This window comes from Peromyscus maniculatus, chromosome 5, assembly GCF_049852395.1.
Source record: "Peromyscus maniculatus bairdii isolate BWxNUB_F1_BW_parent chromosome 5, HU_Pman_BW_mat_3.1, whole genome shotgun sequence".
Classification (NCBI taxonomy): domain Eukaryota; kingdom Metazoa; phylum Chordata; class Mammalia; order Rodentia; family Cricetidae; genus Peromyscus; species Peromyscus maniculatus.
The window spans coordinates 109,384,015-109,397,978 of NC_134856.1; the positions used below are offsets into that span (position 1 = coordinate 109,384,015).

Consider the following 13,964-nt stretch of genomic DNA (forward strand, 5'->3'; position numbering starts at 1 on the left):
CACTACTTGGAGTAGAGACTTTAGTAAAGAGTGTTTTGCTTCCCTAGTGAGACTCCCTTGGAGAAAACTAACTTTTCATTTACAAGTGACTATCAGTTGGAGAAACCATCTAGATAATGAATGAGGACTAGTTTCCACTTCTCCTTTCAGCTCTAGGACCCCATCTGGTGCAGACCTGTGCAGGCCCTATGGAAGTTGCCAAAATCTCTGTGAGTTCGTATGTATGCCAACCCTTTTGTGTCTAGAAGGCCATGATTCCTTGGTGTTCTCTATGCCTCCAGCTCTTAACACTTTTTCCACTTCCTCTTCCACAGTTTCCAGAGCCCTGAGGGGAGGGAACTGATGGAGACTGCCCTTTTAAGGCTGAATGTCCAAGGTATCTCACTCTCTACAGATGTCTGCCTGGGAATTTCTGTATCTTTTCTCATCTATGTCAGATAACATCTCTGGTGATGGCTGAGCAAGACATTGATTTAAGAGTATAGCAGAATGTCATTAGGGGTAATTTCATTACTATGTTTGTTTCAGCTCAGCAGTAGTATGTGGTTTTCCCCTAGGATGCTGGTCTATGTAGTCTCAGGTTGTGACTATCCAAGCAGCATTGGATATGGGTTCAATCTCATGGAGTGTGCCTTACCTCAAATCAGACATTGGTTGACTACTCCCACAGGCTTTGTGCCACCATTATAACAGCATATCTTGTAGGTGGGTCACCATTGTAGACCAAAGGGTTTATAGCCAAGTTGGTGTTTACCTTTCTCCTCTAGTAAAGTACCCCCTAGTACTATAAACATTAGTCCACATGGCTAAAGGTTCTAGGTAGGCACCAGATATACTTCTCTGTGTTCAATGAGTTTTGTAGGTGTTGTCTTCAATAATAAGGTTTTACCATCAGTTTGTGGAAAGCCACCAAGAGCCTTTGTATGGGGACTCCCACAGGACCACTTCAGCCAACAACTCGGTTAAATGTAACCTATTCCTGGTACTGGAAAATTTATTTAGTGACAAGGGTTGTCATTTGGGACTCCATCTCCCCCATTATTTAGAAATTTCATTTAGATAACTTTCATATATGTATATATTTTAGGACAATTTTTACTGTATTAGGTTTCCATGTAACCTCCCAAATGACTACTCTATTAATAGTCTTTAAAACAGCTTTGAGATCAGCATAGTCTTTGCCCTGTTTCCTCTGAGTGAATACCTTGTCTCCTTTATCCTTTTCATACAACTTGACTGCTTTGTCACTTCAAAAACTCAGTTGACATGATGGTCTCTGTCACTTTGATCTGGCAAAGTGTCTCTTGCTGTAAATGTCATTCCATGCCGAAGCCCTGACTATAAATGAGATAATCCATGTAGAGACTCCAAAGTGCTACCAGTTATTTATCAGTATGTTACCTGAACATTTACAAAATTTGTAGTTTTGGCACGGACAGAGGAATTGGGAGATCGTGAGCTCCCAATTCATATTTAAACATATTTAAAAGCCATCCATTCTCAGCTTTCCAATGAATTGATGAAACAACCACAGCATTTTCCACACCTGCAATTTGTAAAGATTTTATATTCCACAATATCTGTAGTGTACTACAGAATGGAGACAATCTAAGAATGTCCCTAGCAATGTACCACTTAATGTCTCCAACATTCCCATCTGTATAGGATGTATCTCGTATCCATGACTTTGGATAAATTTTTAAATTGCAACAGGCATTGAAGACATAATTAAATGAAGTAAATTGCTCTCTCTCACTCAACATGTTTTGTAAGCTAAAATCAATCAATCTATTTTCTTTTATCAGTTTGTTCCCCAAATATTTTGAAAACATGGGGAACAAACCAACCTGTTTGTGGACTTGGTGTATTCAGTAGAAGTTGGGGCTTAATGTGGCCCAAAGCATAATTTTGATTGACTGTTCCCAATGGTTAAAATGGATGGAACTCTAACTGTTGAGATATTTTCTCCAAGTTAAATTACCCTCAAATGTTGGTCACCTATAAAGCATATATTTAAAAAAATTGAAGAGAATGGGAACTTCTGAGTTTGAGATGTAAATTCTTATTATTTTATTTCTTGTCAATTAACATTTTAGCTATTTAGTTTTATGAGTTGCAGAGTCTGCAGTGGACCCGAATAGCTAAAATGTCTAATGATCCCTGATCTTGGTGCTCATATTTGCAGTTGTTGCATTTAGTTTGGTCATGTGACAAGAACATTCACTACTTTCTATATTGTTTTGTGTAACAGAATTTTATATTTATTTGTTCTGATTTTATTTTACTCTCTATCTCCACATTAAAGTAAAATAAACATTTGGAGTCAAGTGATATAACTTTGCAATAGGTCATGAGAGGAGATAAATTATGAAGTTTAAACAGAGGATCAGGTCCTATCTTAAATGTATTATGTGATACACATTTGAGTACATTTTAAAACTCTATATTGTAGTTTTTAAGGAAAAGAAGAAGCTGTGTTATATTTTATGGCTCTTAACTAGAATTCTAGAATAAATCCATTCCTGGCAGAATTCTTTGTGGCAAAATTTCATTCCTTTATAAGTACACAGTTGTATATTTACTCAAATGTAGGCATCAGCTCTCAATTGTTATTTGTTGGGAAGACAAATGACCTTTGTGAGTACAAGCATGTCGTGGTATGAGTGGTGCAAGCAGGACTTGCCTGTGTTTCTTCAGACTATCTCTGCTCCTGGCTGAGTTACAAACCAGAGTTGAAGAGGACCAGAGTAACAGTGACTGGAGTGAAGATTGAGCTTGTAAAGGCCTATTGAGACAATATGAGTAAAGAAAAGCGGCCTCCAGAAAGAAGCATTTGGATAGTTTGGGGTGGCTTCAAAGCAAAGTCTCTAGGGACAGGCTGGTGGCATGACAGATGTCTCATCTATGTGTTTCTGAAGACTGAAATGCTAAGAGCACAGTTCCATGAAAGAGCAGAAGAGATACAGGTGTTAGCAGTGAACCTGCTGCTGTGGTAAAGGAGACACCAGTGGTGGGAATCAATACATGCATTTCATTTGTAGGATGCTTGGTATTGTTAGCATATATGGGCACAAAGCACTGCTGACTAGATGCCCCCATTATAAAATTATAGATGTATTGAGCCCCTACTAATGCACTGACTGTTGATGTTTTGGTGAATATTCACCTAATAGAGCCTAAATTCATGACAATTGTGGAATTCTACAGAAATAGTGAACAGCAGAACATTGCTATAGATACAATAACACTAAAGTGACTTGGATTTAGCTCCAGCTAGGAATGTATAATTATGGCTACTAAACATATCATAATATGTAAAACTTGTGATAAATGATGTGGAAATGTATCTAACTTGTTTGGATGCATGATGTGTGCCAATGCTGAAGAGAATCATTTGTGGGGATGAAACCAAATTTAACTTATGTTATTATGGGAAATGACAGACTTTAAGTATGAACATTGTTCTCCCAGCTCTGAGACCTTTCAGCGGACATGCATGGCTGATAAGTAAGATGTAGCCACAGGGTCAGCCTGGAGCCAGTCAGACATAAGAAGGAAGGTGATGTCACCAAGTTCTGTGCAAGGGAATGGACCCTGTCCCCAATTTACCCCAGTACTGGACAAACAGTGAGGGCCTACTACTCAAAGATTACTCAATGATCTTATGGAATTGCCTTAAGATGATGAATACTAATGTCATAATAGGTAATGACATTTGTAAAAAATCCATTTTTGTTTGCTATGATGAGTCTTATTAAAAAAACAACCTATGTCTTTGATGACGTACAGTTTATTGTGGTTCATATTGCAAAAGGACACTTTGAATACGGCAAGGCAGGTGAGACAGCTGGTCATACTGTTTCCAGGATCAAGGAGCTGCAGGATACAATACTCTTGATGAAATTTCCTTGTCCTTCTCATTCCATCTGGAGCATAGCCCAGAGAGTGCTGCTGCCCGCATTCACTTGATTCTTTGCCACTGAAGTAGCTTGATAAAGCATCTTTTTGAGAGCAATGTCTAGAGGTCTGTCTCCTAAATTATTCATATTACGTTGCCAGTCTATATTAGGTGCCACAACTTTAATCAGCAGGATGCATGATAAATTGAAGCAGAAGCATCATAATCCTAACTTCAAACAATAATAATCCTTCACAGGAAGAGGAAGCAATAGCTACCAAACTGTGTAAGCAGAAAATAAAGCAGTTTGGGATCATAGCCTCATAGGTTATTCTTAATCCTTTTAATTCAATGGTGAATATAAAAAATAATGATGATATATTGTTTTTAGCTAAATAAGGCAATGTAGGGTGTACCTTGTTTTCTACAACTTTGCTCTTTGGAGGATACAAGTGAAATAGCTAGTGTGATTTTTTTTTCATTATTTATCATGACATTTTAATAGGAGCTTTGCTTGCTTTCTCATTTAATGTTCCAGAAAAAATACCAAATTTAATCCAATGAGCATTTGTTTTCTGCAGAGAAAACTGGGCCTTCATTGATTCTGATAACTATCTGTAAGGTTCCACTATATAAAGATAACATCTAGTATTGTACAGATTTGGAAAGCCATCCACAAGCAAAGATGGCAATTAACAATTTGAAAGCAGTTATCTAGCAATAGCTAAAAACACAAGATTACTGAAATAGTTCATGGTTCATTTACTTAGTTTCCCCATGAGCTGTACAATAGTGAGGCTCCATTAGACAAGTACATAACACAGAATACTGTCAGTGAGTTGAATGCAAACAGTACTAGATATGAGACTAAGTAATGCAATGCCACATGTTCTGGTTTCTTTACATATATAAATCTTACTGAGACAGCTAGAAGATCTCAGTGATGGATAGGTTTTATAGTATCATGTGGTACTATGGTGGCTAATGCTGCGAAGTGCCACTAAGGAACCTGCTCAGTCCAAGAAGGCCATTACCAACCCAAGCCAGATATATAGATTCACCTAAGAGTGGCGAAACTATTATGAGAACAAACAAGTATGTTTGGATTTGATTTAAGTACATTTCCATTGGCTTTGCTTATGTTTATAATTTATAAGAACCAGAAGACCTATTAGAGAGACCGTGGATGTAATAAGAAATTCGCATCACTCTCATGGATCAGAAATGGCTCTGGTGATTTACAACATAACTTGAACCATTTTCTTGATCTAAAAATGAGGTAAATAATGCCTATGCTTATATACCTTGTTTAATCATTGTTGTTACAAGGCTATTAGCTAAGGATGGGTGAGAGTAATGGTATCCTCAACTTGGATTCCAGACATTGCTTCTTCCTGCCCCCTAGCAGTGTGTGGCCTTGGGGATGATGTGCTGCACTATATAGGAGGTGGAAAGTTAACTGGAGACAGGACTTTGGTCAAAACGGCTTTCCTGAACCAGCGGCCAAGCTGTGGTGGAACTCCAGAGAGATGCAGCTGTCTTTGACTCAGCCACGTTCCTGTAAGTAGCTCTTCTCCAAACATCTTCCAGGTGACCTTAATCATTGCATTATTGTACAAAGCTGGTTTGGACAGTTTACTTTTTATGGTTATTTTCCCTGTATATGAAGTGAATTGACATTGTTAATACCTGACCCAGAGAAGTAAAACAGATAAAATTAAGAAGTACTTCCTAATCATTTCTCTAGATAGCAGCTATCCAGCAACTCTTAGACCAGTGGTTCCTTCCCAGAATATATATAGTAATACTAGAGACATTTTTCATTGTCATAGTTGAACTAATAGAAAAGAGGCATGTTATTGATGTCCAGTGGTAGGAAGTTGTATGTCTACATAACTCTGAATGACAAATAAATTTCGAGAACATGGAATTATCAATTTCACAAAGTCAAAATTTCAGAAATTGAGATTTTCAACTGTAATGAAACTGTAATGAAAGAGCGTATTGGCAGAATTTATAACAATTACAGAAGGAAAAATTAACATACACTAATTCCTGTGTCTCTGCTATGAGTTACTTGACTGGAATGATGTATTCATATTTTATCCTGGAGACAAATAAATGAGGATAACAAATATGCATTTATACCACATTAAAATTTCATTCAAGGAAAACACTTTTTTCAGCATGCATAAAACCTGCACAAGTTTATACAAGACCAAATACCAGAACAGAAATGGCTATTGGACACACAATCCTCTACCCCTGGAGCTATTGGCAATTGTTGGGAGGTGAAAAGACATTTTTTAATGTGTAGCCCCTCATACCTTAAGCATGCTCTAGTAGAAGACTGTACATCAAAGAATATTTGGGTAGCACCAACTGGACTTAAATTTTTTGTTGTTGTTGTTGTTTTTCTAACAACACAAAATTGTGTGAATGAGAAAGTTGCATGGTATGTGGATCTGGGAAGAGTTGGGGAATGTGAAGTGAACATGGAAACATAAAAATTCTTGAAGATCAGATAACGAGGTACAATTGCTTATATTTCCTCTTGTTTACAAGCAAGATGGATTGCCAACAAGAATAAATTGGATTTTATGAAATGGCAAAACAAAATTATTAGCTCCTGTTTTTTAAATCCTATAGATGATGGATTTATCAGTTCTCTCTCTCTCTCTCTCTCTCTCTCTCTCTCTCTCTCTCTCTCTCTCTCTCTCTCTCTGTGTGTGTGTGTGTGTGTGTAATATTTTTGCTTTTCATTTAAAAGGTGCCTGGTTATCTTGCATACTACAGAATATTTTCATACTTTTATTTATTTTGAATATTAGAGTTTAGATTTTTTCCACTAATAAAATTTACCAATTCCCTAATTTCCAGTTGCACATATCCATTTATCAAAGATTTTTTATCAGAAGTTTTTTGCAGACTAATGTCACTAAAAATAATAGAATTTTCTTTGTAATAAAGACATGATTCATCATATTGAAACTGTTAAATATTAATATGTCTAGTCCTATGCAGGTTTCACAGCTGCTGGTCTAAATGAGTTTAGTTGTCTCTGCAGGTTTCCCCATCATGATCTTGACCCCGCCCCCTTGCTCATATAACCCCTCTTCCCTCTCTTCAACTGGACTCCTGGGGCTCAGCCTGGTGCATGGTTCTGGATCTCTGCATCTGCTTCCATCAGTTACTGGATGAAGGCTCTATGATGACAGTTAGGGTATTCATCAATCTGATTACCAGGGTAGGCCAGTTCAGGCACCCTCTCCACTATGGCTTGGAGTCTAAGCTGGGGTTATCCTTGTGGATTCCTGGCAATTTCCTTAAACTTTCTGCAAACAGGAGACAGTTGTGAGCTTGGTCTGTTTGAGGGGCCTCTGGCAATGGGATCAGGATCTATACCTAGTGCATGAACTGGCTTTCTGGAGCCCATTACCTATGGTGGGACGCCTTGCTCAGGCTTGATGCAGAGGGAGAGGGTCTTGGTCCTGCCCCAACTCAATCTAGCAGGCTTTGCTGACTCCCCATGGGAGCCCTTACCCTTTTGGAAGAGGGGAAGCAAGGGTGTGTTAGGGAGGGAAAACTGGGGTGGGGGAGTAGGAGGAGGGATAGGAGGGGGATTTGTGTTTGATATGTAGAATGAGTGGAAATTTTTCCTAAGTAAAAAAAAAAATTGATATGCCCATAGTTCAAAAGTAATTTGATTATGACACCAACCTTGGTTATTATTAAAAATGTTAAAACTGTATGTTATACAAAGTAGGGGAATATTGACAAAGGAGGAAATATTACATTTTGGTGCAGAATTATTTATTTCAGATTGTGACATAACTCTACATTGTCAGTATTAGTAAACAATTGTATGTTTGTTCCCATCTAGCTTGAAAATAAAGCTAATCCATAGAGCTGCCTTGTTACATTGGTGTTCCATACTAATATTAGACAAATTTAGGGTCTGGTTCAGGAGTTAAGAGCCATTGCTGCTGTTGAACAAGACTAATGTTTGGCTCTCAACATCCCATGGCTGCTCACAACTATATGTAACTAATTCTCAGAGATCTGATGCCTTTGTCCAGCATGTATGGACACATATGTATGTGTAAGCAAAACACTGCTATACATAAAATAAAATAAATACATTTTTAAATGCTACAAATTTATGACTTATCTCTTATTGCAGAAAGTCATCTGTAATTCACTAGACATTAAATGGTCTAAACAGAAAGTCTTGAACAACTTGCCTTGACTTAAATTAAGCTTCAAATATTTTTAGAATGCAAAATACTCTTGGGTGTAATTTCAAAAAGTGTAAAAAGGATATTCATGATTCAAAACAGGAATCTGAGAAAATATGATTACTTAGATTAGTTTTCCTATTGGAAGCTGTCTATTCCTCCTACAGTGTTAAAAACAGTTTTAGCCGGGCGTTGGTGGTGCACGCCTTTAATCCCAGCACTCAGGAGGCAGAGCCAGGCGGATCTCTGTGAGTTCGAGGCCAGCCTGGGCTACCAAGTGAGCTCCAGGAAAGGCGCAAAGCTACACAGAGAAACCCTGTCTCGAAAAACCAAACAAAAACAAAAACAAAAAACAAAAACAAAAAAAAAAAACAGTTTCTTCGTAGAAGACCACTTTGACCATAAAAGGCTTCCATTGACAAGATGACTTTTAATAACCCGGTGGGAATATATCTCAGAGTGGCCCCTCTTCTTCCTTAACAGGGACACTGCTTCTACTACTGGTGTCCAACCTGCTCCTGTGGGAGAATGTGGCATCGGTACCCATGTGTGCAATGAGGAATGGTCGTTGCTTTGTGTCACTGAAGGACATGTTTGATCTGGCAGGCAGTTTGTCTCATGAAATCAGTCAAGAAGTTTCAGGAATGCTCACTGAATTTGTAAGTAACCCACTGACTTCTGATTTCTTAACAAATCAAGCCTCCATCACAATGATTGCGATACAGCATAGCCTGAAGCGAAACACACCATGATCTAAATCTCAAGCAGGCATTCCTTCCCAAAGGATAAGAATACAGCAGCTACTGAACTGTGAAGCCAATAAGAGGACAGTTGCACAAAATGTAGACTATTAACTGAAACACTATAATTTTAATGTTTATCTATTGTTTAACCTTTGTTTTAATTCACTATTATGACATAAAGATATGCACAACATAACAAAGGAAATGGTGTTTCTCTTTTCCTTTATCTAGTGGGCTATTTGTCACTCCTTTATTATTTACTGGTTTGTTTGTTTTACCTTTTAATGAAAATAGGTAATTTTTCTCACATAATACACACTAATTAAAGTTTCCTCTCCCTCTATTCCTCTTAGACCCTCCCCATGTCCTCCACTTGGGATTCACTCCCTTTGTGTCTCTCATTAGAAAAGAACAGGCTCCATAGGGACAGTAATAAAATTAAACAATAAATAAATAAAACAAAACTCACACATCAGAATTGGACTAAACAAACAAAACGAAAGAAAAGAGCTCAAGAGAGGGCACAAGAAACAAAGACCTACTTGTTCATTAACTTGGGAATCCCATAAAAACATGAAACTGGAAGCAAAAATATATTCATAAAGGACCTATGTACCCTGCCTCAGTCTCTGTGAGTTCAGATGTGCGTAAATTGTGTTGACTTAAATGGCCTTGGTTTCTTGGTATCTTCCTTCCTCTTTGGCTCTTAGATTCTTTCTATCTCCTCTTCTTCAGGGTTCCCTGGCCTCTGAGTAAAGGGACTTGATGGGAATATCCCATTTAGTGCTGAGTGGTCCAAGGTCTCTTACTCTATGCATAATATCTGGCTGTGAGTTTCTGTATTTGTTCTTCTGCAGGAGGAAGCTTCTCTGATGATGGCTGAATGAGACACTGATCTATGAGTATAGAAGAATGTCATTAGGAGTCATTTTATTTTTAAATTTTCTTTGGGTTTTTTGTTTGTTTTTGTTTTTAGAAAGCAGCATTTAGTTTTTACTCTAGGTCCCTGAACTATCCAGTATCAGGTTCTTGGTCACCCAAGCAGTGTTGGATATGGGTTTGACTTCTTATGGAGTGGGTCTTAAGTCAAATCAGGTATTGGTTGGTTACTTCCACAAGTTTTGTACCTCTGTTGCTGTAGGATATCTTGCAGGCAGGATGCCATTGTGGATCAAAGAGTTTGTGGCTGAGCTGGTCTTTATGTTTCTCTTTTGATAGTATAGAGAGTACCTTCCTGTTCCAAAGATATTAGCATACAGGCGTGAAGGTCTGTGAAGGCACCAGCTCAACTTCTCCATGTTCAGTGGATTCTATAGGTGTTGTCTTCAGCAATGCAACCTTGCCATCAGTTTGTGGAGAGCAAATTATAGTCTTGGCAAAAAATATAGCCTGGGTTGTTTGGTGGTTTCTAACTCCTTTGGCCTACAACTCAATTAGATGTAACCCAATACTGGTGCTAGAAGCTTCATTTGGTGACAAGAGGTGGCTAGATGGGGTTCTGTTCCCCCGCCCCCATTATTTGGAGTTTTCATTTAGATCACCTTCATATATGTATATATTTTAGGAAGGTTATACTGTATAGCTTTTCAGGCTACTCTCAAATGGCCTTTAATTTTAGCTGTCTCTTACCATATTCCCTTCTTTTCCCCTTCTCCCCTTCCCCTCCCTACTTGATCCTACCATTCCAGCCCCTCCCCTTCCACTGGACAGTATAGACTTGTCATAAAGGAAAGTGTGTTTCTATGACTTGTAAGAATTAAATAGACTTAAAGACACTGGAGCAAAGTCAGGGAGTGCAAGAAAATTAATAATTGCACTTCAGATTCCTAAATGTTATGAACTAATTTTAATGAATTAAAAAATATTTGATGTACTAACAAGGAGGTCTGGCATATGCGAGGCAATTGGTTAGGTCTTCATGATGAGCCCCTAATTGGCTATACAATATGAAATAATCATCCCTGCAATAATATATACACAAGTAACACTAAACAGACTCATTGAGTTGAAATTGTATGTCTGTGTGTATGAATGAGTGTGTGTAGATGTAACAATGATGATAATAATGATCAAATAAAAATAGGCCAAGAATTAAGAGAGAATAAGAGTGGGATTATAGAAAGAGTTAAAAAGAGAGAGAACATGGAAGGTGTTGGAGAGAAGAAAAGGAAGTGGAAAACATGTAATTGTATTTTAATTAAAATAGTTCTCAAAGCTCTTTTATTTAATATATTAGTTTCAATTTTTAGTACTTACTTTAAATGCATTAATTTTCTGTTCATTTATTCCTTTCATAATTTCCACTTTCAACTGAATATTCCACCAATTTTAGAAAAGACACTATGCTGAATTCCATGGGCTCAACGACACAGCCCTCACCAGCTGCCACACTTCTTCTGTCTCCATTCCAGAAAACAAGAAACAAGCCATGAACACAAATGTGAGTCCTCACTCCATGTATTTTTTTCAACAAAACTTTTGAAACAGTACATTGGATTTATCATACTATAAGTTATTAAAAAGTGTTGTAATAGGCATGATATTCATATCCCCAGGAAAATGGAGACAGAATATTCAAGAAAAGGAAAAATACACTGTATAGTTGATGAATTATAGATGAAATCTGCCAAGTAATATTTTCATATATGTATAAATTGTCCACATAGGGGATCCCTTTCCACTAACCACCAATGAGACTCTTCATATTATTCTGTTCGGGTTTTGAAACTGTCATTGACATTCAAGGATAAAAATGTATTGATTCAGGCCTAGACAATGCCAATACAGCTATATTTATCATATGTTAGTAATGGACCCTGTGTTTACAGCTCTTTGTATCACAAACTATTCACCATTTCTTCTTGGCTTCTAAGTATCTTCTGTTTCAATTTCTGTTTCTGATACTGTGCTGATTCCTAATTATCCTCACCTGTGTCATTCCCAAACGCTACAGAAAGGAACACAATATATACTGTTCAATGTTCAGCAATGTACAGCCATCCCACTGTGTTATTACAAGTCTACACTCATGGCTCTCTAACTCATTATTTTTATTGTCTCTCACCTCTGACTTCCTACATAAATCATCACAATATGGTTTAGATTAAATATTATCATACAGCCTTATACATCTCCACAAAAGAATGTGTTCTCTGTGTTCTGATTAATGACAAAAGCATTCTGTATCTTTATAATTACTATTAAAATCATACTGAAATAATGAAGGAAAGTGACAAAAATTAAAGTGAAGAAAGAGATCATATTTCATGAGAGTCATCACTTCTCCAAAAACTTCATGAAGCACTCTATTGGCATTTCTGAGTGTAATTTACTCTAAAATTCTAGATCGCAATGCCATTTTACACTTCTGCAGTTGGTGTCATCTACAAAAGATTGTTTTAAATACATATTTGAATGTCCAATGGGAAGTTTCCTCTCAGTCTTTTGAAGATAAACTGTCTGTATCTAAATCTATTTTATTTTGATTATTCTAATGTAATTATTCAAATGTGGTTACTTAGTATGAAGTCTTACTGAAATCAGCGGACATCCTTTTGGGTGCCTGGAAAAATCCTCTGCAACACCTAGAGAAAGAAATAGCCACCTTGAAAGATGTGCCTGCTGGTGTCATCTCCAAAGCCAAACTCATCAAGGAAAAGGACTCTGGACTGCTGGAGGGAATTAAAAGCCTTATCAACGTGGTAAGCCATCCCCTTAGGCTTCTCTTTACTTTTCTTATCATAAATGAGGTGACAAGGGCAAGGATAACTGAGTTTTGAAGCATTTAGATTTGCAAAAAATAAAAATAATAAAATTTAAAAATTAAAATAAAAACAAATATTTTGGCATACAAATATCTAAAAGGCACACTATTAAGTGGATGCTGGTAATTCCAACCTTCTGTCGTGAATTTTATTCAGAACCTCCCATACCATAGCTCTCAGAAAAAAATATGTGCTCCGTATCTTCAGTTAGACAGTAACATTCTTGGTTCACAAGACAGATGCTTAAGTACTTGAGCAAGTATTCTGAGCATCACCATCCCTGGACTGTTCGCATCTTAAACCATCAAGTATAAAAATTGTCGCATTTTAGGTTAATGATAAACACATTATACAAAGAATTGATTTGGCTGAAAATAAGATATATTATGTGAGAAAGCATCTATTTTTCAACAAAAATAAAAAAGGACACTATTTCAATACCAGGACCTATTAAGAAATAAAAGACAAGTCAGGGACTGTTGAGGATATGGAATGTTCCTTAAATGACATAATGGACATTTATTCTTTCATTGTCCTTTCCTCAAATCCATGTTTAAAATCAAGTAATTTATTGATTGTCTATCCCTAAACTTCCATAAGAATATAATTGATCAGACAAAAAATGCAAGCACCAAATCTTTGCATTTACCTTGTCCAACATAGATGAAAATCCATAAATTTAGCTGATTTTAACAATTCTAACTTTTTACAAATCTTCATTCAGCATGTAGATGGGATATACACCAAAAATACTTAAACATAATTAATAGTTGACTATGCTTTGGTGATCAGATTCACATTGGAGAAACTGAGAACTACCCTACCTGGTCTGGACTGGCATCCTTGCAGTCAGACGATGAAGAGGCTCGCATTTTGGCTTTTTATAATTTGATCAGCTGCCTAGACCATGACTCTAAGAAGGTTGACATTTGTCTCAACATCGTGAAGTGCAAAGTTTCCCAACCAGGCAACTGCTAAGCCTTCTTCCATCTGATCTGCTCCTGAAATATAAAGCATCATTTAAACTTTTTATCTTCTGAATTTTGTTGTTTTTGTCTCGCTTAAAAATAAAAAGTGGCAGTTTTCCTTGTACCAGGTTTCTACCTGACCCCAAATACCACCCATATCAAGACATCTTTTTCAATACTCTCCCCCTCCATCCACCCTCTAGCCTGATTTCTCATATTACCATCTCCACCTGCCCCACTAATCTACAAGAATGACCACAGACAGCTAAGACTCCTAACAATAGTGGATAGGTAGCCTGAACTGGCCTTCTCCTGTAATCAGATTGGTGACCACCCCAATTGTCATCATAGAG

The 13,964-nt window shown here is 37.1% G+C and overlaps 1 protein-coding gene across 1 annotated transcript; it reads left to right on the forward strand.

Moving 5' to 3' along the window:
* Positions 1 to 5,376: 5,376 nt before the first annotated feature.
* LOC102914791 (prolactin-2C5-like) lies at positions 5,377 to 13,673 on the forward strand. The gene is made up of 5 exons (XM_006992499.2): positions 5,377 to 5,458; positions 8,620 to 8,795; positions 11,212 to 11,319; positions 12,401 to 12,580; positions 13,436 to 13,673. The coding sequence occupies exons 1-5, from the start codon at positions 5,428 to 5,430 to the stop codon at positions 13,619 to 13,621; spliced, it is 681 nt and encodes a 226-aa protein (XP_006992561.2). The 5' UTR covers positions 5,377 to 5,427; the 3' UTR covers positions 13,622 to 13,673.
* Positions 13,674 to 13,964: the final 291 nt, after the last annotated feature.

What these genes read in the sequence shown, in the direction of transcription:
- LOC102914791 (XM_006992499.2), top strand. Translation starts at nt 5,428, where the DNA reads ATGCAGCTGTCTTTGACTCAGCCACGTTCCT. An exon ending in CAGGAATGCTCACTGAATTT is followed by an intron (nt 8,796 to 11,211) that starts GTAAGTAACCCA and finishes CACCAATTTTAG; the next exon opens with AAAAGACACTATGCTGAATT. An exon ending in TTAAAAGCCTTATCAACGTG is followed by an intron (nt 12,581 to 13,435) that starts GTAAGCCATCCC and finishes TTTGGTGATCAG; the next exon opens with ATTCACATTGGAGAAACTGA.